Here is a 22519-nt window from a genome sequence, read left to right as displayed (position 1 = left end):
CAGGGCAGAGACTCTAACGCGGATCGAAGTGGAGCTGCGGCGACACGCAGGCAACCGAAAGAGGAAAAAGTGAGAGACGTCGGGCGTTACGGTGACCATGTTCTCCACGAAGCGCGGCGCGCTGCTGCTGCACACGTTCCACACCCCTGGTGAAGTCATTTCTTACAAGAGAGGCAACTATCACCTCGTGCCCAAGAAGTACACCGTAGGCAAACGCATCGCCGTGCGTTCGTACCTTGACCGCAACCGCACGGAGTTGTCGGACCGCACGTTCATGCCGCAGAAGAACTGGTTCCGCCCGTACGACCTGCAGGAGGATCGCTTTGGCCGCGATCACGAGCGGCTGAGCTATCGCTTTTATAACCTCGAGACCAAAGTGATTTGGAAGGCCTTCGACACACCCGAACTGATTGGCATGCTGCTGCATGATGAGACGGTGAAGGGTAACACTGACATGTATGCGCCTGATATGCTTGACGCGGCACTGCACTACACTCGTGAGTCTCGCTACTGGCGCTGCATCGGTATCACGAAGCCGTTCTACGACCGCAACACATTGCGGGCGCATTGTTGGGAGGACAACGGGCTGCAGGTAGGGACGCTCGTCATGTCACAGGCCATGCGGCACGCGCTGATGGACCTGGAGCGTGCCGTGCGCCGCAAGGAGCTGGGCTTGGAGCCGAACTACCTGTGGGACCGTTGGGGCCCGATAGGCTTCATCGATGGTGCCCGCACCGACTACCTGCCCAGGTTCGAGCACAATCCTTACGTCGACCCCGACGGCGTCGATGTAACAGAGCTCGACGTACTGCCGTTCAACACGCACGAGCAGATCAAGGAGCGCTACAGAGACTTCATCGAGCCCGACACGGCGCCGTTCGAGGAGGTCTTTGGCAGCCCGAGCCACGGGTCCCTTACTACGCTGTCCGACATCCCAAGCGCAAGCGTAACGACTCTGTACAAAGACCTGAAGAGGAAGGCCGGGACTCCAGTCGCCGGCGACGCCGTGGTGTTGGCCCCCGCCGATGTTCGCACGCTTTTCCACCTTTGTGCCAACCCAGAGCTGAGGGCCATGGCGGACGGCAAGGCTTCCTGGGATGAGGTCGTCGACGCCATGCAGCCGGTGCAGGTGGCGCTGGATGAGAGGATCGACGCTGCCAGGCTACTGCAGAACACGCGCCACAGCGCGGAGCGGGTGCGCGCATTCTTTGAGGAGAAGTGTGGCTTTCACGACTTCATGTACACCCCCGACAAGACCATCACGGCGGCGGTGCTGTGCTACTTGACAGAGCTGCGCCGCATCTGCACCGAAACGGCGTGGGGTGCTGATTTAGCCAAGTGCCTGACCGATGTGGAGCGCGTTCAGGTGATGGGTCGCGATGCCTTTATCGTGTACCGGCACATCGAGGATGCTATCCTCGAGAAAAAGCGGCGGTTGTGGGCCGGTCGGTTTGCTGGCGAGTCGCATGAAGAGTCCACCCTGGACTACCTGCTTGAGAACTTTGGCCGCCGTGCCGATCGTCCGCGGAACGTTGGCACAACCGGTGTAGAGTTTGACCGGGAGCAGGAGCCGATTGGCCGCCAGGTGCAGCGGCGTGTACTAGACTCCGACAAAGCGAACAAGTTAGCTGAGATGCGCCGTAGTCGAGGTAAGATGTGGTCGAAGAAGCACAGCGTCTTTGATGCGCTGCATGAGAAGCAACTCCAGAACTTCAACTACGGTGTGCATTAAGGCCTGTGCTAGCACGTTTACCCACGTGCCTGTGCAGGCGAGTCCTGAGGAGAGGCGTATTGGCTGTTGGTTGACTCTCCATGTAACAACCACGAGCGCGTCCCTGGCGCTGCTCGGGGGAGAAGCACAAGGCAGAGAAAGGAGGAAAAATAATGCGGGCCGGGGGGTCCCTCTTGCGCGGTGGTTGAAGCCGGCAGCACACAAGAAACAAAGTGTAGGGGAAGCCATTGCGGTCGTCGTTACTCGGGGCTCAAGCGCATTCGGGTGCGCAGATCCATGGAGGAGAAGAAGAGAGAGCGGGAAGCAGCAGAAGTCGGGGGGAGGGGGAACTGCCTGTCATGTCTGTCTGCGCATGTGTGTGTGTGTGTCGATCGCTCGCTGGGGAAGGAGAAGCACTACGCACTTCGGTGCGCCACGTTTCCTTCCCTTTTCTCGCTCTAGGAGTTCCCTGCTGCACCTCACTCGAGTTCTCATCCTTCGCAAGGTTGTTATTCTCTACCTCTCGCTCTTCAGCCCTTCTCTTCTCCGCCTCCTGTGCCAGGATATCGGTCTTTCACTGCCTCTTACTCTTGCTAGCACTCTTGTCTCTGCTCATGCACAGATCGGAGCACTCACAGCCCCCTACCGAAGTACGCACACGCATTAACGAACCCCACACGCGTAAAGAGAGAGAACGCACTATACCCTCACCATTGTCGTGTGCACGCAGAACATGAACCATCGACCTGTAGGCCACCAAGGTCCATGCGCCTCGCAAGACCCACACAGACCGCCCCTGTACAGGGAGGAGGAGCAGCAGCGGACAACGCCCATTGCTCCGACTCTCATGTCTTCCGCGTCTCTTGCATCATCGATGACAGTGGGCGAGCATAACACCGCTCACATCGGTACCTGCACTGTCTCCTCACGGTCCCGTGGAGCCACCAGTGGCTTGAACGTCTTGTCACGCATGGTAACGCACGCAACCCACGCCACGGCTCCGTGGCCCCTTGTGCGGCAGCCGAACCGCATCCAAGCGCTGCCGCGTCTTGCACCGCTATCGGAAGAGTCGATTGTAGAGCGAGGGTTTGCTCCACAGCCTACTGCTCCTGCGCCCTTCGCACTCGCTGAGCCGTCTAAGGAGACTCTTCGCACCCGTCGACGCATGTACGGTGCCGCGGGTGCTGGTACGGCATGCATATGTTCGGCGCGCTCTGCCCTTCCCCTCCTGCCCCTTTCTGCTGCAGTGCAGGCTACTCAGTGGGTTACGCCAGAGCCGGTTTGGCGGCGCAGCAAGCCGCTCACTCGGCTGCCTGCCACCACACTGGGGCGGGCACCAAACGACGAAGTTGCCAGTGCCAGCGACGTCGTGGTCGTCTTCTCTGGCATTGGCACGTTGAACAAGGAAACGAATGGCTGGGGGGGCACAGAGGCGTTAGTGCAGTCCACAGCCGCGAAACCTACAAGGGACGCCAAATCGGCCGCGCGCCATGTCGACTACAGAGAAACCGCTGCGCAGACGGAGCGCATGGACAGCCCCTTCACCGTGAAGATCGCTGCAGAGAGGAGCCCGGTGACCTCACCCGCTGCTCTAGCGGTTCCGGTGGGGCCTTCACGAGGGGCGTCTGCGCTATCGAGCAAGGAGACGGATGAGCTGGTGGGCGCACCAGTGAGCAATGTCGGGGTGGTCAAGACTTGCGAAGAAGACGCTGTGGATGTCTCCACGTCGTCGTCATGGACACCGTCTTCCTCCTTGCACCGCAGCAACTGCAGTGCTCACAGCAACGGGGACAGCGCGCTGTGGGCCCATGAGGCGCCTCAGCAGCCGGACTACGCTAACAAGCACCAACTTCCTGCCATCTTCTCGCAGCTAGTTCAGGATTTGCTGGCAGCGGGGCCGAGGGCTGATGTGGAGGGTGATGATGACTCTCTGGAGGAATGGATACATTCGTGGTTCGCAAAACAATGCGCAACTCAACCGCCGCTGCTGCTGCACCTTCACTCCGTGAAGCACCTGCGTGGGCTTGACGAAGCTGCCGTTGGAGCTGCCGTGGCTGAGGCCTGCAGGTGTGGTGAAGGAAGCTCGGACTACGTTGAATCACGAGAGAAGCTGGCGGTAGCTGAGAAGGTAGGCGGCACTGCTCGAGCCGGGTCTGCCGCGCATCCCGCTGGTGGTCCCTCTACCACCAGCAGTGCTGTTGAAGTTGCTGTTACGACTACGGCAAAGCCGGCGTCCGCATCGTTGTTCCAGTCGCCGCCGCACCAGTACGTACCGCTGACAGTCGAATACATCCGAAGTGATCTGCAAAGTCGCACCACCAGTGGCGCATCGCAACACGCAACCTCACCGCACAAGGTGCCGCCGACACAACCGCCTCCAGTATCGCCAGTCACTCTGCACTCTGCTTGTGCTAGCAGCACCTCACATCTTCCGCCACATACTGCAGCAGACGGCAGCGGGGACCTCCTCGTAGCTGTAGGGGGACTTCCTCCATCACCTCAGCAGCAGCAGCAGCAGCAGCAGCAACCGCAGACAGCGAAGCCTCTGTCTGGTGCCCCGCATTTGCCAGTCCCGCCGTCTGCGCGCTCCATACCATTGAGGCAAAACCTCGTCGTTGCCGCAGCTCTTGCCGGCGTCAGCGAGGGTGACAAGAACGCCGGCGGCATACGACCGAAGCTGGCCACAACGGCGTACGCGGTATTTGCCCATTCCTCCTCATCCTCGGCACCAAAGGAAGCAGCGCACCCGCATAAGTAATCAATGCGAAGAGCATCGGGGGTGAGGAGAGGAGCAGCGGGTAGGGGGGGCAGTGTCGGTGTCGGTGTTGAACCTCACAACGAGCGGACTCTTGCGTGTATGTGTGCATGCCATGCATAGGCGCGTACAGTGACACATATTTACATCACACAGTCATACAAACTTGTGTGTACCATGCAGCGGCACGAGTGAGAGGATGTCGTGGGCAAGAGGCGGGGGGTGGTGGTGCTGCGCCTGTATCAGAGGCTCAACTGCTTGTCTCTGGGAGTATATGTGCTTATCTTTATGTTGATGTATAGCTGGCAGCCCCCTCCCTCACCCCCCATCTGTCTCCGTCGTGTCCGTCTCTCTCTCTTACCTTCTTTTTGCCAAGTTTGAACCGAGTGAGCGGGGAAGGAAAACGCAGCGACAAGCACAGCGGTGGGAGAGCGACGTGAACCAGCGATGCCGAAGCTCACGGCGCGCTCCAAAACCTCCTCTCTCTCTCTCTCCCTCCCTCCCTCCCCAGCAGTTTTTCTCTCGCCTCTCTCGCATTGCGGTCGGAGCTCCCCCCTGCGGATCAACTTTTTCCCTCTCGCTTTCGTGTTTTTCCCCCTTCCCTCGTCACGTCGCGGCGCATGGGTAGGCGGAGACTCGTGGCTTTTCTTCCTGCGCTCTGCCGGCGTTCGTTTCATGTATGCATGCCGGCTGGACTCAACGTCCGGCTATACACGCCCACACGCCCTTGTCTCTTAGATGCACACTGGCATGTCATCGTGAAGAGTGAGAGACGTGGCTTGCTGTTGTACCGCTACACGTGCGTATGTAGACGCGTCTCTGGGTGTGCTTGTTCCTTCACCCCTTCCCTCCCTCCCTCTCTTCACGTTCTGTTGTTTCTCTCCATGTTCTCTTACGCCCTGCGCACCAAGCGCCTCCCTCTCCCTATGTCTGTCTGCCTCCCTCGCACCCCCCTCTCTTTCGTCTCGTAGCAGCAGCACTTGATGTGCACATGTAGCATTGATGCAGCGATGCTGAAACTTTCTGCGCTCTCTTTCCTGAGTAATCCTCTCCTATCTTGTCTCGCGTTTTTCGAGGATATCACCTCATCCCTCTTTTTCTCTGTCGTTCTCCTTTTCTGCTCTCTCTCTCTCTCTCTTACGGCGTGTCTTATCTACTGGCTGCTGCTGACGATGGTGTCGAATTCTCGCGTCTTGACTCACTGTCGCACTTGACTCATCTTACTTTGAAAGAGCGAGAGAACGCGTGTGTTTGTGCCTCACTCTTTCTCTGTTCTTCTTCTGCCACCGGCAGCCTGCGCTTCACTCCAGCGCGGCTAGTCGGCTCTGTTTACTACACCCACCCACCCACCCACACACACACACACTCTCCTCCTCCCATGTCATTTCCTATGACTCTTCCCCCTCTCTCTCTCTCTTGTGTTCCCCGCTTGCCTTCTTCATGGAAGCCCCCCTCCCCCCTTCCGCCCCCCCTTCACTTCTTGCGGCCCACAACGCCCGATCGTGCGTGCCCGTGCAAAGTACTCCTACACACGCACACGAAGAAACTGGCGCACAACACACCAAAGAAGAGGGGCGCCGAGAACGACCTAAACGGTGTGGTGCCCCTCTTTCGTGGCTGGTCCTCCTCTGGTGGTGGCGCTGGAAAGCTGCGGGCCACACCGCCATCTACCACCGCATTGTGTGTGTGTGTGTGTGCATGATGTGTACGAGTGTTGTGGTGGTAGCACTGTTCTTGGCTGTAGTGGGAGGCCACCAAACTTTCGTCTATTCTGCTGTGACACGTACGCCCTTCTCGCTCCTCACTTCCCCCTCCTCGCTGCCTTCACTCGAGCCTCACTCGTTTGTTTCTGTGCTCTCTCTCTTTCTCTCTGTGTGTGAAGGGTTTCTGTTCTCTGGCCTGCTGGGGTATTCCCCCCACGGCACTGCTTGCGGCGCAATGGGCGCACCGGCGTATGGCACAGGACGCACAAAGGTGGCAAAGAGAACGGAGCGAGCGGGAGAGCGTCACTGCCCCCTGGAGGGTGGGTGGGGGAGGGGAGGTGACCGCCGCTACTGCGTTTGGCGCCACAAGAAGGGGCGGTTTGTGTATTGTGTGTGTGTGTGTGTCCTGCTGCACGTGACTGCACAGAAGTGGTGCCCACAAAAAGGGCAAGCCCAGAAGAATGCCGGAGGGAAGGAGACCGGAGTCCGCGCTGGGACTTCTTCTGGTGTCTCCCTACACCAATCTCCGCGCAGAGCATCTCACACCTCCCTCGATGCGTCTCTCTCTCTGTGCATTGTGTCCTCCCCCTTGCCTCACTCCTCCCCCATCTCTCTTCCTCTCATTGTCTGTGGCTTCGCTTCCACTGTGAGCTGATGAACGCCTGGCGTTCTCTCGATGATGCACTGACGCGGTGGCGGCGTCTTTTATACGGATGCAACCATCTCTCTATGTGTTCGCACTGGCACTCCTGTCTACGTCTCCGCGCTTCACTTGCGCATTGCGGGGGAAGGGGATACCATCGTTCACGACCCACGTCAACACACGCTCATACACCCCAGCACTTGCATGACACTGGCGCTACCCCATCACCCCACACCCCTCCAGTGAGAGCCTCTTTATTCTCCTCGTCGTGTCCGTCTGTGTGTGCTTGGGTGTCCGTCGTGTAGCCTCTGGCATCTACCATACACACGCACCCCTCTCGCCTTCTCGTTCTCCGCCTCCGCCTCACTTCCCCTCTTTGGCATTGAACGCGGGTGTGTAGACACACAGGCGCGCGTGCTCTCTCCAAAAGCCTGCTGTGTCTTGCAGCGGAGCCCCTGCATCTCCCCCATCGTCTTGTTCGCAGCTCTACCCTTGTGCTTCTCAGCACGCACCCCCGCCCCCCCCCCCACACACACACACCTCCTCCCTCCTCTCCGCATAGCGGGCCGATACCAACCAAAGACGCCCACAAGCACGCCAAACGATAGTAGAGAAAAAACTCCCTTTCACTCGCTGCGTTTTCCCTTAGGCGTGACCGTCATGTCGACTCTAGGGAACACCAGTAGCAGTGGTGGAAGCGGCGGCCGGCACAGCGAACCGGCTGCCTACTCACGTGCGGCAGATACACCAGCGGTCCATCGGTTATCAGACCCGCAGAAAGCAGCCGCGTCCACGATTACCATTGCCACCTCCACTTCCTCAGCACCATCCCGGGATGGCGACTCTGTGTCACGAGGCACAGCGATGCCACTATACATGATTCAGTCTCAGCAGCAGCCACAGCAGCAGGTGGCCTTCACCGCTGGGATGATCATGCCCATCATGAACAAGGGAGCGCTGGCGGGGCGGCAGGCGTCGCCTTCGTCCTCGCCACCGACCCCGTCACCGCTTTCCACATCGGGTAGTGAACGACATGGAGCAGCCGCAGCTGCTGCACAGTCCAAAAGGCCTCTGGCGGCCGTCTCTGCACCTGGCGCATCCGGCGGTGGAGCCTCATCAACGCGCCGATCTGCTGGAGCTGTCAGCGGCAGTGATGCTCGGCTCGCAGCAGTGGATCCCATTTCTGCCAGCATCCATGCTGCAGCTGCAGCCGCAGCCGCAGCCGCGGCGCAGTCTGCTAGCACTGCCGGCCCTATCTTCGCACCCAGCTCAGGAGCTCCACCCACCACTGTCATCGCCACCACATCTGCCTCTCCGGGGCCATCACAGCCGTCCCCACTTCCACCGCCAGGGTCGACGATGGCGATGGCTGTGCCGACGACCGAGGAAGCGGCGAAGGAGGTGCAACGGCAGCAAATCCTTGGACTGGCCAACGCACTCCTCACCTTCTGTTCCATCGGCAACACGCGTGTCACGAGCATTCGCCAATGCACCTCCAGCTTCTTCGTGTTACTGTACCAGCGCCTGTTCGACTGCACCATAGCAGGAATCGATAGATCGCCGAACACGGCGGAGAAGCGGCGGCACAACGTGATGTTGGTGCTAGAACAGCTTCGTCAGCACCCTTACTCGCTCGAAGACATCGAGGCCGAAGAGGTGGTGAAGCTGAATGAGGACCACATCAGCAGGCTCATCATGGTATTTGTGCAGGTGGCAGAGGATATGCGCCAGCAGCAAGAGTTTCAGCAACAGCAGAAGCAACAGGCAGCGTTGCTGGCCCGGCAAGACGCAGTTGGCGGGAAGCAACCCCTTGCACACTCAGATCACGCAGAGGACTTTGGCGCTGCCAAGACCACCAGCGGGGCCTACGCGCCGGTAGGCTACACAGTCGCAGAGGTAATCCGACCCCCTGCACCACAGCAAGAAGACTCAGCTGGTACGGGCGGTCTCGGTTATCACTTCCATCGCCCCATGGACAACTTCTACGTGGCCCCCTCACCGCCGCTAAACGGTGGTGCCACAAGCGGGGGAGGTATTATCGGCCCTATTGGCGGCAGCGACGCGTACATGGTTTCTGGTGGAGCCGAGCTCGGAGAGGGGGTGTCGCCATCCTCTGTCAGTCACTACCTCGACTCCTCCGTCATGCCAACAGACAACTTGCTGGAGGAATGGTACCGCAACCTCGTGTGCCCACCAATGGGTGGTTCAGCAGAAGAGACAGAAGTGATGTCGGCTGTAGACCCTGGCCATGTGTCCCTCCACGGCGGGTTCTCACAGCGCCGTCACCCTTGCTCGGAACGACTCGGGCGCGAGGCAGAAGTGTCGCTCACGTCCTCTGGCTCTCCATTGTACGGAACTGGGCAGCGCCGCGCCAGTGCATCGCCGACAGAGAGACGCTCGCCTGTCAGCCGTCCTCGCGACCACCGCATGCGAATCCATGCCGATGACATTGTGCGCCGGTTCCAGCGGCTCGATGAGGCGCTTGATGCACAGGAGCGGCGGCACCGTAAGCCCTTTGTGGACCCCGCCGCCTCCACCTTGTCCACAGCCATTCAAGGAGGCCCTGTGGAAAGGGAGCCACATGAACGCCACCATTCCCGCCACCCAGCACCCCAACCGGTATCGTCGTACCCCAACCAACGCAGCGACGACCTTGCATCCGCAGCGGAAAAACGCGGTGCTGCTGAAATCGACGTTGGTGCGCTCCCGCGGCAAAAGGCGCCACCACGGCCGTCGCCACAACAGCCTATGCAGTCCCATGCGCCTTCGCAGCAGAACCACCGGCCCTCACGTGCCCCGGTGCACCGGCTTGTCGCGGAGCCCCCGCTGACACGGCAGGAACGCTACTTTCTCGCCAACCGTCCCCAACACCGCATTGACGCCGAGCAGCGAGACTGCAAGATTGAGCGGCTGCGCTCAGCTCGTTACCTAGGCGACATGCAGCAGCTGCTGCGCCAGCGCATGCGCCGCGAGTATGACAGTCAGATGTCAGCGATGCGAGGTTCCCTGAAGGAGTCCATCCGCACTGCGAGGAAGGAGAAGATCGACCTCATGCGCCGCGTGCGGGATGAGAACGCGCGCTACCGTGCCGCCTACGCGATTCTCATGGAGGCGGCGGCGAACGAGGCTCAGGTCCCGGCGAGGGTCATGTCTCGGCATACGGCGCAACTGGCAGACTACTACGCGACAGCACTGCAGCATAGCTTCGCTGTGTGCGAGTCGCTGAAGCAAGAGGCGGACCGTCGTACCAAGAATGAGCTGTTCCGCTACGCGGAAGAGGTAAGTGCGTGGCAGCAGCATTTTCTCATGTAGAGATACGGCGTATTGGCACACGTGGTGTCGCCCCCCCCCCTCCCCCGAGGGCGTTTCTGCCCTCGCCTTGTTTGCGATGTTTCCTCCTCTCTCTCTCTGTCTCTCCGCCCCTCCAGTGGGTCTGCGCAACCGCTGCCGCTGCTGCCGCGTCCGTTGGCCGTTCTCTTCTGTCCTCCTCTTTTTGTTTCCCCTTTTCACCACCTTTGCCTTGTACCCGTTTTGACCCCCCCCTCTTCACCGCGCCCACCACAACGCTCGACCGCTCTCCTTTTCTCCCCATCGCCACCGAACCCGTAACCACACGTAGCAGAGAGCCACAGCTGCTGCACCTACGGTTATCGTAGCGGGCATGGTCGTGCATAGTGTCCGTGTAGGTGGGCCCGCCCGCCTTCTTTCACTTTGCTTGCTTCGCTATGACGCAGTTCTACTGTGTCAGGTCTACACGCCTACGCCCAGCCATACCCCCCCCACGTTGTACACTTCCCTGTTCAGGCATAACACAGAGAGAGAGCGAGAGCGAGAGAGAGACGTCGGCTATCGTAGAGATTTGTATTGGGCCCACCGAGTTGTAGGTGTGCCGTGTGGATGTGTGTTACCTCTCTTGTTCGTTGTATTTGCTCTCGCGCGCGTTGCATCCTTCGCCAGCATCCCGCGCTTACGGCGACTCAGACAGACAAACGAAACGTAATAAAGTGACCCAAAAGTGGTGAAGAGAGAAGAAGAGAGGAGGAGGAGGCGTGGCTAAATAAATCGCTGATATGCCCCTCTATCCTCTTCATGCGCCACTCTACGCGTGCCGTGATGTCTTGGAGGCGCACACCTGTGTGCACATCAGCGTCACTGTGGACAGGTCTGCAGCACTGCGCTCTCTCTCTCTCTCTTTGCCCCCGTGTCCAGTTGTATGCATATGTGGCTGGTAGCTGCTGCGATGGTGTCACCATCGCCTCTTCGCGCGCGCTCTTGAATCCCATGCGTTGCCCCTCCTCTCGATATGAATGCCCGGCTCTCTACATGATCTTAACCTCCTCATACGCACACCAATGCTCACGCAGTTGCACCATCATTGCTCTCTGGCCTCTTAGGGTGATGAGGGGAAAAAAGTGTGGCCATCGTTTTCTTCGCTCACACACCAGACTTTTCACAAGCGCACACTAGCAACCACTGGCACATCACATGTTTGCGAAGTGCCTTTCCATGCTTGCACTGCGGCGTGCGCTGAGTGTTTCGCTGCCGCGGCGGTGCGTGGTGGCCGCTCCTGCTGCGGCGTTCGCCCACCTGTCCTGGTCGCGCCGGTACTGCAGCAGCGTTGCGGCGCACAGGGGCTCCTCTGCTCCTGCAGCAGCAGTGTCTGCCGTCAATGTAGAGGAGTTCACTCTCAACGAAGAGGTGGTGAAGCAGGACCTGGCCAACATGGCCAAGTGGAACGCGCTGTCGGAGGACATAGACGCGGCTCGCACAGCTGGCGATCACGTGAAACTGCTTGAGCACGTCCAGGTCGGTCTGCAGATGCTGAAGGAGATTGGTGCCATGAACGCGCCCATCCAGTGCGAGAGCCTACTCTGTATGGAAGCCTCTCAGGCGCAATACAAATTAAAGCAGTACGATGAGGCACTTCGGTGTGCCATGCAGGCGCGCGAGTCGCTCCTGCGCGACTGCAAGCCAGAGCTGCAGGACAAGGCGCAAATTGCTGAAATTGAGGTTCACATGGGGTTTGTGCTCTGCAAGCAGGGCAGTCACAACGCGGCTGTCGAGGCACAAGAGCTACTGCAGAAGGTGCTGCACTGGGTCGATGTGGACGCTAAATCCGCCATGCCGATGCAGGCGGTGGCGGCGGTGAACCTACGCCGCTCCGTCCTCACTGGGCTTGGCCTTAGCACAACGGTGCAGGCGACCCTTCTCGCCAAGAAGGGTGTGGCGGCAGAGGCGAAGGAACTGTACGCCAAAGGGCTGGACACGTTGATCGAGGCGCTGAACCAACACATCGATGAGAACGACTTTGAGCTGGTGAAGATCACACTCGAGGCGATTCTGACATCCTTTGAGGGCCTCGATGACGTGTCTCAGGCAGTGACGACGTGCCGCAAGTACATCAGCTGGTGCAGGCGCCACGACGACGCGAGCGGCGTGGCGGACGGCGAGGCGATGATGACGGCGCTGTGCGCTCGTCAGATGATTGAGAATCCGCTGGAGGCGGAGAAAGGGGCGGAGAAGGCCGAGGAGGCGAGGAAGTAGGAGTGTCCACATACAAACCTTTAACCGATCCTTTCCCTCATCTCGCAGTTCCTCGCTGTGGCATGTTTGTTCCCCTCTCCTCCGGCGGGTGTCGGTGTTGTTGCACTGATGGCGTCCGCGTCCTTTTACCTCTTCCACCTCCTCTCCCCTCCGACTCCTTTCTTTCGGCGTGGTGAGGATGGAAAGTCGAGGGCGAAGAGGGAAGGAGAAGAAAGTGCCAGGGCAGAAGCGAGAGCTAGGAAGAGGAGGGGGTACAGGACCCCCTCCATTCCCCCTCCTCTCCTTTGCTCGATTCCGCTGTCGTTGCCCCACGCCGTGTAACCCTCCTCCTCACCTTCGTGCCTCCTCTGCCTTCATGGCTGTCGGCTACTGAATGTGTCTGTGTGTGCCTGCACTTCGATCATTCACCAGTCACGTAGCGCTCGTGCTCAGGCCTTCTTAAGTTGTCTTCCGTAACGTCACACACAGGTAACGCCTCTGAGTGTGGAGCCACGCAGCGCAAAGTCGCTCCGGTACAGGGATGGAGAGACGCCATGCCGCACGGCTTCGTGATCCTTGATACGAGTGCGGTCTCAGCGAGCGATGGACAGAGGGTACCAGTCACCTCGTCTGCGTGCCTGCGGCTCTGCCCATCATTTGTGCCGAGCATGACTTGCAGTGCGGAGGATGGAAAGCGACAGTCCCACGCTCTCCACTCGCTACCCCTCATCATGCATCTCTATGCAGGAGAGGTTTCGGTGCTCCCCCCCCCCCCGCATTCTCCCATCCCCCCAACTCCCCCTTTCCCACTTTCTCCTCATGTTGGCAGGACATTCGCTTCATTACAGGGAAAAGCAACCGACAACCTGCACAGTTCAAAGACTCACACACACGCACACACACAGAGAGAGAGAAAAAAATAGGCATACATCCGCGCTCAGGGGCGTGTGCACACCGCGTGGGAGGTGTCCTGCAGCGCGTGTTCGCTGATATCGCGTCTTGTTTGTTTTGCTCTCTTTCTTTCTCTGTTTTCATTCTTTTCCGCGGCGCTTCCCCTTCTCCTTAGTCCACCGCCGCCGCCATCCTCCCGCTTTCCTTCTTCGCCATGACGACTGAGAGAGACAGCGCTACATCAGACTTCCCTCGTTGCGCTTGTGCCGCGTTTGCTTTCGCGCTGCGCTGGAGACGGTGGGCATCATTCGTAGCAAAACGAAGGAGAGACCCTCCACCCCGCTGCCCTCCTACCGTGCTCACCCCACCCCCAAACTTACCCTCACACACAGAGTCAGGTACTCGTGCATCCATCTTACCCCCTTACCCTCTCCTCTAGACGTTTTTTCTTCCCACTACCTCCCTCGTTTAATTCTTCTGCAGATGCACTCTGCGATTCGCTTTTCAAGCTCACGCTCGCAGAGTGCGAGCTCCTCGATGCAGACTCACTCCGCTGCTGCTGAGCCTCTCCCGAGTGTGTCGTCCATCGCTCGCGGAAATGATGATTGCCGCAACAATCCCCAAAGTGTGTTGGAGCCGACCGTCCGGCTGCCGACGTCCACCACCTCGATGGCGTCAACCTTTTCCCAGCACAGTCTTCGCAGTGGTTCTGATTTGCCGTCCGCCGTACGTGGCAACATCCCCAGCGCCCCACTCACTGCAGCGTTGTCCTACGCAAGCAAAGGGAATGTCATGGGGGCCTTTGAGCGCAGTCAGCCAGGCAAGCCGCCCGCAAAGGTGCCGTCTTCGTTCCCCGGTAGCGTCACGAGCCGCGCCTCTGAAGCGAGCAGCCACACTAAACGCGACCGGTCGGGCAGCGGCCGGCGACACAACTCGGCCCCCGGTGCACCACAGTCTCGAACTGCCACAGAGCCACTGCACACGCTCCCAGGGAGGTTTTTCGCCAATCTTCCGTGGATACCACCGCCACCGATCTACGGCACGCCGCTACCAGACAGCAGCAACATGAATCGCTACTATGCGCACTACTACGACCCTACTGCAGTAAGACTGCGATCTCCTTTCTGTTACCCAAACGATGATGTCCCGCTGCACTCAGCGGGACACCACAGAGACGTGGGAAGCGCGGAGTGGCCAACGCCAAGTGACCTGCCTCTTCCCTCTACGTTTCCAATGCCACCGCACGTGCTGCCACAGCCATCACTGTCAACGATCTCTGCGTCAGCAACGGAAGCTACCGCAGGGTGCATGGCTGCACCGCAGCACGGGTGGCCAATGCCACCTCCACTTTCATACCCCCCGCCACCGCCACCGCCATGGTGGTTTTATGGGTCACCCCAGCTCGCACTCTCGCCCTCTTCGTCGGGCTCCTCTTCGAGTAGTCGTAAAGGCAGCGGGTATTCTTCATCGTCGTCATGTGCGTCAGCGAGATTGGCCACGTCACCTTCACGACATCCGCTGTCAGGCGTTCTATTCCGGCAGTCTGTGCCCGCGTATGAGGAGACAGCCGCTCCGTCGCGGCGCGGTGTGCCGGTTCCCGCAGGCTCTGTAGTGACACCAATCGCAGCCGCACCGCGGCGTGACGCTGGTGGCTGCCGCGCAGAACATCAACACCCCGCTGTCTCATCCGGCTCTCGCTGCGCTGCGACCCATACGGGTGGTACCGACAGAGCGGCACGGCAGCCGGCGAGGCTGTTCTCTGGGTCGTCGGTCGCCACCACCAGGAGGGCTGCAACTAGGGCAACTAACTCCGCCCCACCACAAGGGGTAGAACGTCGGGTATATGCGTCGAGCAGCAGGAGCAGTGACCTAGAGCGAGCGGCGAATGTAAAGGCAGTGCGAGCCGCGCCTCAGCGCAGGAGCGCTGCGCTTGGCATTCAGCCTGACCAGTCTGAAGAGTATGAGGAGGAGGTCGTGTCAAGGAACGGTTGCGGCAGCGCCGCCGCTCGTATGCAGCACGCCTTGAGCTCTGCAGAAGCCTATCTGGCCAAAATGGAGCACCTTTACCGTCAGTTGCGGCACCGCTACGAGGAAGTGGTCCTGTCGCCGGAAAAGATGATGAGGTGCAGCGCCGACATCACCGGCACCGAGGGGACCGAGGAGAAGCAGCACCCACGCACTGTGATCGCGGCAACGACTAGGGCGACCAGAGATCCGCAGGAGAAGGGACGGTTGCATCCGCTGCAGCGAACACTTTCGCCGCCGACGCACCTGCAACCAGCCGCGCCCATGCCACATACTGCACAACCTGTGTCCCCTATCCTGTCGGCTGTGCACCCGCCGCCCGTCGAAGTGTCACCGTCTCTGTTGCCGTCGTCATCAGCGACCTCCGCAACAGCACTGAGGCACGAGCTACAGCTCTTAGAGTCGCAGTGGCAGCGGCTGGAAGAGCTGAAGCGATACGGAGGCAGTGCCACGACGACGGCAGTCGCACCGCCTTCCACGCCGTCACCATCAGCGACAGCGGCAGCGATGGACGAAGATCGCTTCACACGCCACCGTTTCCTGCAGCTGATACGGGATCGCAAGCAACTGCTGATGTCGGTTGCATAGAATTTCTCAGAAATGGAAAGGGCAGAAGTGGAGGCCGGAAGGCCGACCAAACTTCGCTGCAAAGGTGCGCAGGCGCAACTGTGCGCTCGCCGGGCCCCCCTTCTCCCGTCGCACACTCTCTTGTCTTCTCTGCGCTCTTCTTCTCCTTTTTTTCCTTTTCTCTGTGGCACGCCTGCCTCGTCTTGCTGAAGGTGTAACGCAAGACACGTCTGCACCCATAAGGTGGGCCCAAGCGCTACGTGTCGATGGCACCGGCGCTCTGCGTTGTCTGTGCTAAGCGTACTGCCGTGACGAGCTCTGTGGCGCATGGCCCACCATCATCCTGATGGCGAAGTGGGATGCCTCTCCCGTGACATGGTCGCCTTATGCACCACCAGTGCAATGGACTCCACTCCTGCACGTGTGTGTATACACACATAGGGGGTCACCTTGTGCCCCTCCCCCTCATCTTATGCTGTTGTGCTCGTCCCTCTCTCATCCATTACGGCCTGCCGTGGTCCTTCTCCCTCAGATTCAGTACTCGAAAAGCACATTCGTCAGACATCCACACACACACTTACACGCACATCTCTACTCAAGGACTCATGCATAAACCTGGCTAAGCACTCACGTCGACTAAACATCCTACACTTTCCTCCTTTCACCTCTTCCTCCCCTTCTACACCACTCTCTGGGGATGTCGGTCGATGGCGGTGGCATCAGCAATGACCCTGATAAGCAGACGACCGTCTCGGCCATGGAGGAAAACTACTGCCTGCACGGCCGAGAGCAATTTCAAAATCAGTGGGCGCGCACTGGCGTGTTCTCTCCCGCTTCACTGCGTGTGTACGGCGTCACCGGCGAGCCCGTGCTGATGCGCTCCATCAAGCAAGTACGCATGTTGGGTGCCACGTTTGGCACGTGCTTTCTCGGCCGCTTTCCGCAGTCCAAGTTGCCGCTGTCCCTCGAGGACAACGGTACCACCGCCGTCACGCAGCGCGGCGGTCTCTACGATTCATTGCCCTTTAGCTCTCTCTTACTGGGTCCATGCCCTCCGTCGAACATGATGGCTGATCCCCGCATGCTGGACCAGGCGTGGAGCAGGGAGGTGGCCGGGACGTGGAGTGCGCTGCACATGCCGTCGGAGTGGTGCCAGACGATGAACGGCGTCGTGACGGAGATAAGTTGGTCCACGCGTGCGCAGCGGCAGCGTATTGCAGAGCAGCTTGAGCTCGCCGCCTTCATGTGCCTACGCGCCGTGCAGGTACCGTTGCCGTTCTACGCCACTGACACACCATGGTCCTGCGATGACGACAGCAGTGATGAGAAAGACAAGGACGGAGGCACCACAATGGGCACGCGTGGCAGCACGCAGACAATTAGCGCTGAAGAGGCGAATCAGCGCAACGTCCGCGCTGCCTGTCTTGCCGCGGATGTCGTGCTGTCGTTTATTCAGCAATGCCCCAGGGTGAAGGTGTGGGTACGCTGCGATGCCTGCAACCCTGCCCATCGCTACCAGCTACAGCGCCTCCGCCAGGCCGTTCTATACGGCTACTCTACTCACAGGAAGGACACAGAGCAATTGATGTACCGCATCAATACACCGTGCAGCGTCACCAACATGGCGACGAACTCTATGTCTGATGCACTGCCATCGTCTTCGTCTCCGTGTTGCAGGGTGGTGCATACGGAGGCCGCTGCATCGTTGATGGCGCTGCTCTACTACTCAACGTGGAACCCGCGCATGCTGCTGCCAAGCGAGTGGTTCGGTGAGGACGTTGTTGGCTTTGAGTGCCCTACTGCCTCGGCACTGCTAGCGTGTCTGGCACCACACGGAGTCGCGCCGCAGGAGCATCCGCACTACCGCCCTAGCACCACTTTGGCGGAGAAAGACGCTGAAGAGGCGCAGGAGTATGAGTACCAAAACAACGCCTACCACGACAAGGACGGCGCGCCGCTCCAGCGCACGCCGCCAGCCTGCCTCGACGGCGAGAGTGAGGCGAGCCAAGCGGACTACTCGCTCGGTGACGGGTACGATAGTGTGACAGAGCACGAAGCGAGCCACCCCGCCGACTCGGGTGCGGTGGCGGCTAATGGCAGCCCCGGCTCGGCCCCCGCCTCATTCTCGGAGAAGGCGGCTGACTGTCGCCGCTCTGAGGTGCTACAGCACCGCTACACCTACGTGATGCCAGAGGATCTTCAGCCGACTGTGGCCTCCCGCTGGGCTGGCACCTACCCGCCCTTTGTCAGCGCGTTGACCTTCATTGTGGAGCTGCTGCGCCGGCGCGTGATGCCGGTGTTTGATCGCACTTTCTTTGACCAGTACGCGCTACTCAACTACCTCCATTTCAAGGCCGTCGAGGAGCCGACCCGGGACGTCTTCGCCTCATTCGAGGGCCAACTGCAACTGCCCCTTCAGCCACTGAGCCAACACCTGTCGAGTGGCGTCTACGAAGTGTTCGAGCGCGACGCACGAAAATATCGGCAGTACCGCGAGGCAGTCTTTCACTACGTGCGGGACTGGTACGCCGCTGGGGTGGAGCAGCAGCACGCGCAGCAGAACAGCGAGTTCTTCGCGAAGCACGGTGTCATGAAGCGGGTGCCGGTGACCTCGGCGGACGAGCGGACACTTCACCTCGTGCTTCTCGGTTGCGGCCGCGGCCCGCTGATTGATGAGTGCCTCAACGCTGTCTCTGCGCTGGGCGTGCGACTGCGCATCTTCGCCATTGAAAAGAATCTCCCAGCTGCCTCCTTCACGCGTATGCGGTGGGCGAATGACCCGGAGTGGACGCAGCTGGCCTACACCTTTGGCCACACGCTCGAGGTGATCGTCGCCGATGGGCGCGCCATTGCAACTGCGGAGGAAAATAACTCGCTCACCTTGCCGGCGGACTTTGGTCTATGCGACCTCATTGTGTCTGAGCTGCTCGGGAGTCTGGGCGACAACGAACTTAGCCCGGAGTGCCTGGAGGCCTTCCACGCCCAGCTCAAGGACATCCAGCACCGCCGCGGCATTGCCTTCAACCCGTACCTCACGTGCATTCCACAGCAATATACTGCTTGGGTGGCGCCGCTCATGTCCGCCAGCTTTGATGCCGCGGTGATGGAGGCGGCAACGAGGGGGTTGACAGTGCCGCCGCCAGGCTGCAGCGACCACCACGCCGCCCTTCACCACACGCTGCTTGTCACTAATCTCAGCAGGGCGGTCACGCTAGCGCCTCCGCAACCGTGCTGGACCTTCGAGCACCGGTTCAGCAGCAGCTACGACGACAAGCGCGACTACGGCACGATGAAGCAGCAGGTGCCCGTGTTGCTGGAGCGGTCGGCGAGTCTTCTCTTTGAAGTGCCGCCGCGCGGCCGCTGCAGCGGCTTGGCTGGATACTTCTCCGCGGTGCTCTACCAGTCGGCGACCGCGCCAGCCACGATCATCGCCACCACCCCTGCTCAGCGGACGGAGGACATGTACAGCTGGTTTCCCTGCGTCTTCGCCCTCGAGCCGGCCCAGCAGATGGAGCTGCACGAAGTGGGGCAATCGTCGGCAGAACAGAAACCCATGGTTGCTGTTCGTGTACAGCTGGATCGCCGGGCGAGCCCGGCGGAGCGGAAGGTGTGGTATGAATGGAGTGTCATCTACGGTGATGTGGCAGCGGCTCAGAAGTCGCCGAGCGCTGGCCACGGCGCTGCGGCTGCACCGGTGGTTCACAACAAGAACGGCTGGGCTGCCTCGATGCGCCTGTGAGATGGCGAGGATGTGCACTAGAAAAATGGGAACGCAGTAGTGGTGAGGGGGGACCAGAGTAGCCACTCCCCCTGATGCTTTGCCTATTCGTTCTCTCTCTGCTCACGTTCACTGCTGGTGGGCTTATTTGAATGGCGCCCATGTCGTCCTTCTCTATTGGCATACACCGGGTCGTTAATGATGTGCATTTTTTTTTTCGTTTCTCTTTTCCCCTTTTTGGTGCGTACTTTGGTACCTGCCACACCCACCCACCCCCTCTCCTAACACACACACACACACGCACGTACCTTCTCCTCACTGATGCTCTCTGCCTTTCTGCCGTCTCTCGTCTGTTCCCTCGGTCTTTGATTGCTCTCCCGTTCTCATGTTCGCGCCAAATTAATCGAGCGGTGACCAAACCACTGCCATCTGAGTTATTTGGCGTATTTGCTATTGTGCGTGTAGCCCTGCATGTGTGTGTGTGTGTGCAGATGTCCTTTTGGCATGCATGTCTCTCCATGTTCCATCTTCGCTCCTTGTCCTTCCCCTCCCCCCTCTCTCCTTTGTCTTTGCGCTGGTATTCACGTTTCACTGTGGCTGCTCGTCTGTGTAGCACGGATGTGCGACAGTGCTCTAGACAGCTGCCCTTTCCCTTCTCCTCGTGTCATTGGAGGATGTTTGCCCGTCGTGTGTGTTTCTCTCCCTGTGCACTCCCGCTCTTATCTCTCCCCCTGTTTCGCTTTCTCGCCCACTTCAACCTTAGCTGTGAATGCATCGTCTCTCTCCCTCCCTCCCCTCGCTTGTGTGTGGGCGGGTGTGTGTACCGGATCTCGTGCTCCTTCTCTCTCCCTGATGAGCGGTTCGTGTGCGCATGTACGCGTGTGTCGATGTGCATATGCTGTCTGCCTCTCGTATGTACTCCCATAATGCGACAGCGCACGGTTTGCCTCAGAGGCAGCGAGGCGCTGTGTCGAACCCCTCCTCTCACCCTGTGCGCATTCCTATACGTGAAGAGCGAGGCGGAGTAGGTGGTGAGAGGAGCGTGCGTGTGTGTGCGTGGACTGTCTTTTCCCTCCACACTACCGCCGCCCTTCTCCTTCGTTCGTATTTTTCACTCAACTCACATCCGATGCTGACGGAAGTGAGTTGAGTGGAACTTACAGAGAACAAAGAGCTCAACTTGCGCGAAATCGCACGCAGCACTGTCCGCAGGCCTCATTATCAAACTTGGGGGCACCGAAGACCACGTCATAGTGTCTGCATCTCTAAGTGTGGGTTTCACTCTCTAATATACCTCGCTAATGCTGTTCGGTGGTGAGGTGGGTCTGCTTTGCGAGGCAGCAAAGCAGACAAGTGCGTCACGCTGTGGTACTCACTCTCAGTCCTTCGCCTCTCACCCCCTAGCTTTACGTCCGTGACTACCGCACTTCCCTGCACATGACTTCCTCCCTCCCCTTTCCTCCTCTTACTCTAACACGGCCACGCCCAGCACCTCAACCTCAATTATAGGCCCCTGCACTTCTCGCTCTCCTGACGTGACGTGGGTGCAGCCCCCACCTCTTTCCCTTCTTTGTACACTACACTACACGCACGCACATCCACACTCACCCGATCCGTGCCGGGGAATCATCCTTGCGAAACGTGAGCTCTTGTTGGTCTTGGTCCGCGCCACTGAAAAGTCCTAGAAGAGGAAAGGCTGGACAGAGAAGCTACCAGCGCGTGTGTGTAGGTGGACGTTCACAGTGTGTCTGCTTCTCCGTTTCCACTGGCTTTTAGCAGATGTCGCGCCTCTACACGGCCAAGGAAGTACGCGCGCACGCCTTCGACGATGACGCGTACGTTTCACTGAATGGCAAAGTGCTCGACCTAACTCCGCTAATCGCCGCCTACAAGGCAAGTCCGAAGTTCGCACATCTCACGAAGCCCCTCGTGCAGGTGGCCGGCACCGACATCTCGCACTGGTGGGATGCCGAGGCGGATGACCTCCGGACCTGCGTAGATGTGACTAGCGGCATGCGCACTTACGCGATGCCGCTGGGCCGTGTGCTACACATGCCCACCATCTACCCCGACTCCAACATTGACCTCAACTACGACATTCCGTGGTGGAAGGACCCGCAGTACATCATCGGAGCCCTGACAAGTCGCACGCGCCGTATCCGCATTGTGAATACACTCACCGGCGACGAGACGACGCTGGAGGTGTGTGCGGAGGAAACCCTAGAAGAGCTCCTACGCGAGCGCTACCTCTCCATAAACGCGCACGCGCGGAGTTATACGTGGACGCGGCTAGACCCCGACCCGCGCGAGCTCGATATGTCCCGCACGCTCGAGGAGAACGGCATACACGACGAGGCGGACTCCTTCGAGGACTTGGGACTGAACGCAGACTACTACATCCCTGCCATTCACCTTTACTATAACGATGACCTCACGGAGGCATGAGGTGCCACCGCAGCTGCAGCGATCGCCAAGAGGACAGTTATGGCGAAAGTGTGGGCTGCGCGCCACCAAACCCCAGCCAGTACGCATGTGCGTGTGTGTCTGTAGTGTGAGGGGTGACCACCAGCCATCAGTGAGGTGAAGGTGCTGAAGGGTGGAGACAGTCAGTGATGTGGCGGAATGCGATTGTTTTGATGTACACTACCGCTGGAAGACGATGGGGTTATGCTGTTGTGCGCTTGTGCACGCATGTGCATGTGGCCATGAATGCTGAGTGTCTCTCTCTCCACCATCTCTACAGGCAAACCTTTCTGCAGCGTGTTCGGTTCACTTGCCTGTCTTCGTTAGGGGACAGGGAAGGAGGAGAAGGGTTGAATACTGAGCCGTGCGCACCCGCCTCCCTCCCTCTTATCACCACCACCACTACCCCACCCCCGCGCACAGCAAGCAGGCGAAGCCAGAGTGCCTAGCATCATCCAATGGGTCAAGCACACACACACACACACACACACACACACACACACACACACACACACACACG

General features: G+C 59.5%; 7 protein-coding genes across 7 annotated transcripts; all 7 read left to right on the top strand.

The window, feature by feature from the left end:
* Positions 1-97: 97 nt before the first annotated feature.
* Positions 98-1732, top strand: LPMP_211710 (hypothetical protein; the record flags this gene model as incomplete). Its single annotated transcript, XM_010700654.1, has 1 exon — positions 98-1732. The coding sequence occupies one exon, from the start codon at positions 98-100 to the stop codon at positions 1730-1732; it is 1635 nt and encodes a 544-aa protein (XP_010698956.1).
* A 712-nt stretch (positions 1733-2444) lies between these two features.
* On the top strand, positions 2445-4469 carry LPMP_211700 (hypothetical protein; the record flags this gene model as incomplete). The annotated part of the gene is made up of 1 exon (XM_010700653.1): positions 2445-4469. One exon carries the CDS (start codon positions 2445-2447, stop codon positions 4467-4469), a length of 2025 nt encoding a protein of 674 aa, XP_010698955.1.
* A 3207-nt stretch (positions 4470-7676) lies between these two features.
* On the top strand, positions 7677-10124 carry LPMP_211690 (hypothetical protein; the record flags this gene model as incomplete). Its single annotated transcript, XM_010700652.1, has 1 exon — positions 7677-10124. The coding sequence occupies one exon, from the start codon at positions 7677-7679 to the stop codon at positions 10122-10124; it is 2448 nt and encodes an 815-aa protein (XP_010698954.1).
* Positions 10125-11534: 1410 nt separating this feature from the next.
* LPMP_211680 (hypothetical protein) lies at positions 11535-12356 on the top strand (the record flags this gene model as incomplete). Its single annotated transcript, XM_010700651.1, has 1 exon — positions 11535-12356. One exon carries the CDS (start codon positions 11535-11537, stop codon positions 12354-12356), a length of 822 nt encoding a protein of 273 aa, XP_010698953.1.
* Positions 12357-14291: 1935 nt separating this feature from the next.
* On the top strand, positions 14292-15839 carry LPMP_211670 (hypothetical protein; the record flags this gene model as incomplete). Its single annotated transcript, XM_010700650.1, has 1 exon — positions 14292-15839. The coding sequence occupies one exon, from the start codon at positions 14292-14294 to the stop codon at positions 15837-15839; it is 1548 nt and encodes a 515-aa protein (XP_010698952.1).
* Positions 15840-16515: 676 nt separating this feature from the next.
* PRMT5 (arginine N-methyltransferase, type II, putative) lies at positions 16516-19557 on the top strand (the record flags this gene model as incomplete). Its single annotated transcript, XM_010700649.1, has 1 exon — positions 16516-19557. The coding sequence occupies one exon, from the start codon at positions 16516-16518 to the stop codon at positions 19555-19557; it is 3042 nt and encodes a 1013-aa protein (XP_010698951.1).
* A 1758-nt stretch (positions 19558-21315) lies between these two features.
* On the top strand, positions 21316-21981 carry LPMP_211650 (hypothetical protein; the record flags this gene model as incomplete). Its single annotated transcript, XM_010700648.1, has 1 exon — positions 21316-21981. One exon carries the CDS (start codon positions 21316-21318, stop codon positions 21979-21981), a length of 666 nt encoding a protein of 221 aa, XP_010698950.1.
* Between the last annotated feature and the right edge of the window lie 538 nt (positions 21982-22519).

Source organism: Leishmania panamensis (assembly GCF_000755165.1).
Source record: "Leishmania panamensis strain MHOM/PA/94/PSC-1 chromosome 21 sequence".
NCBI lineage: Eukaryota > Euglenozoa > Kinetoplastea > Trypanosomatida > Trypanosomatidae > Leishmania > Leishmania panamensis.
This window is presented reverse-complemented; position numbering and strand designations above follow the sequence as displayed.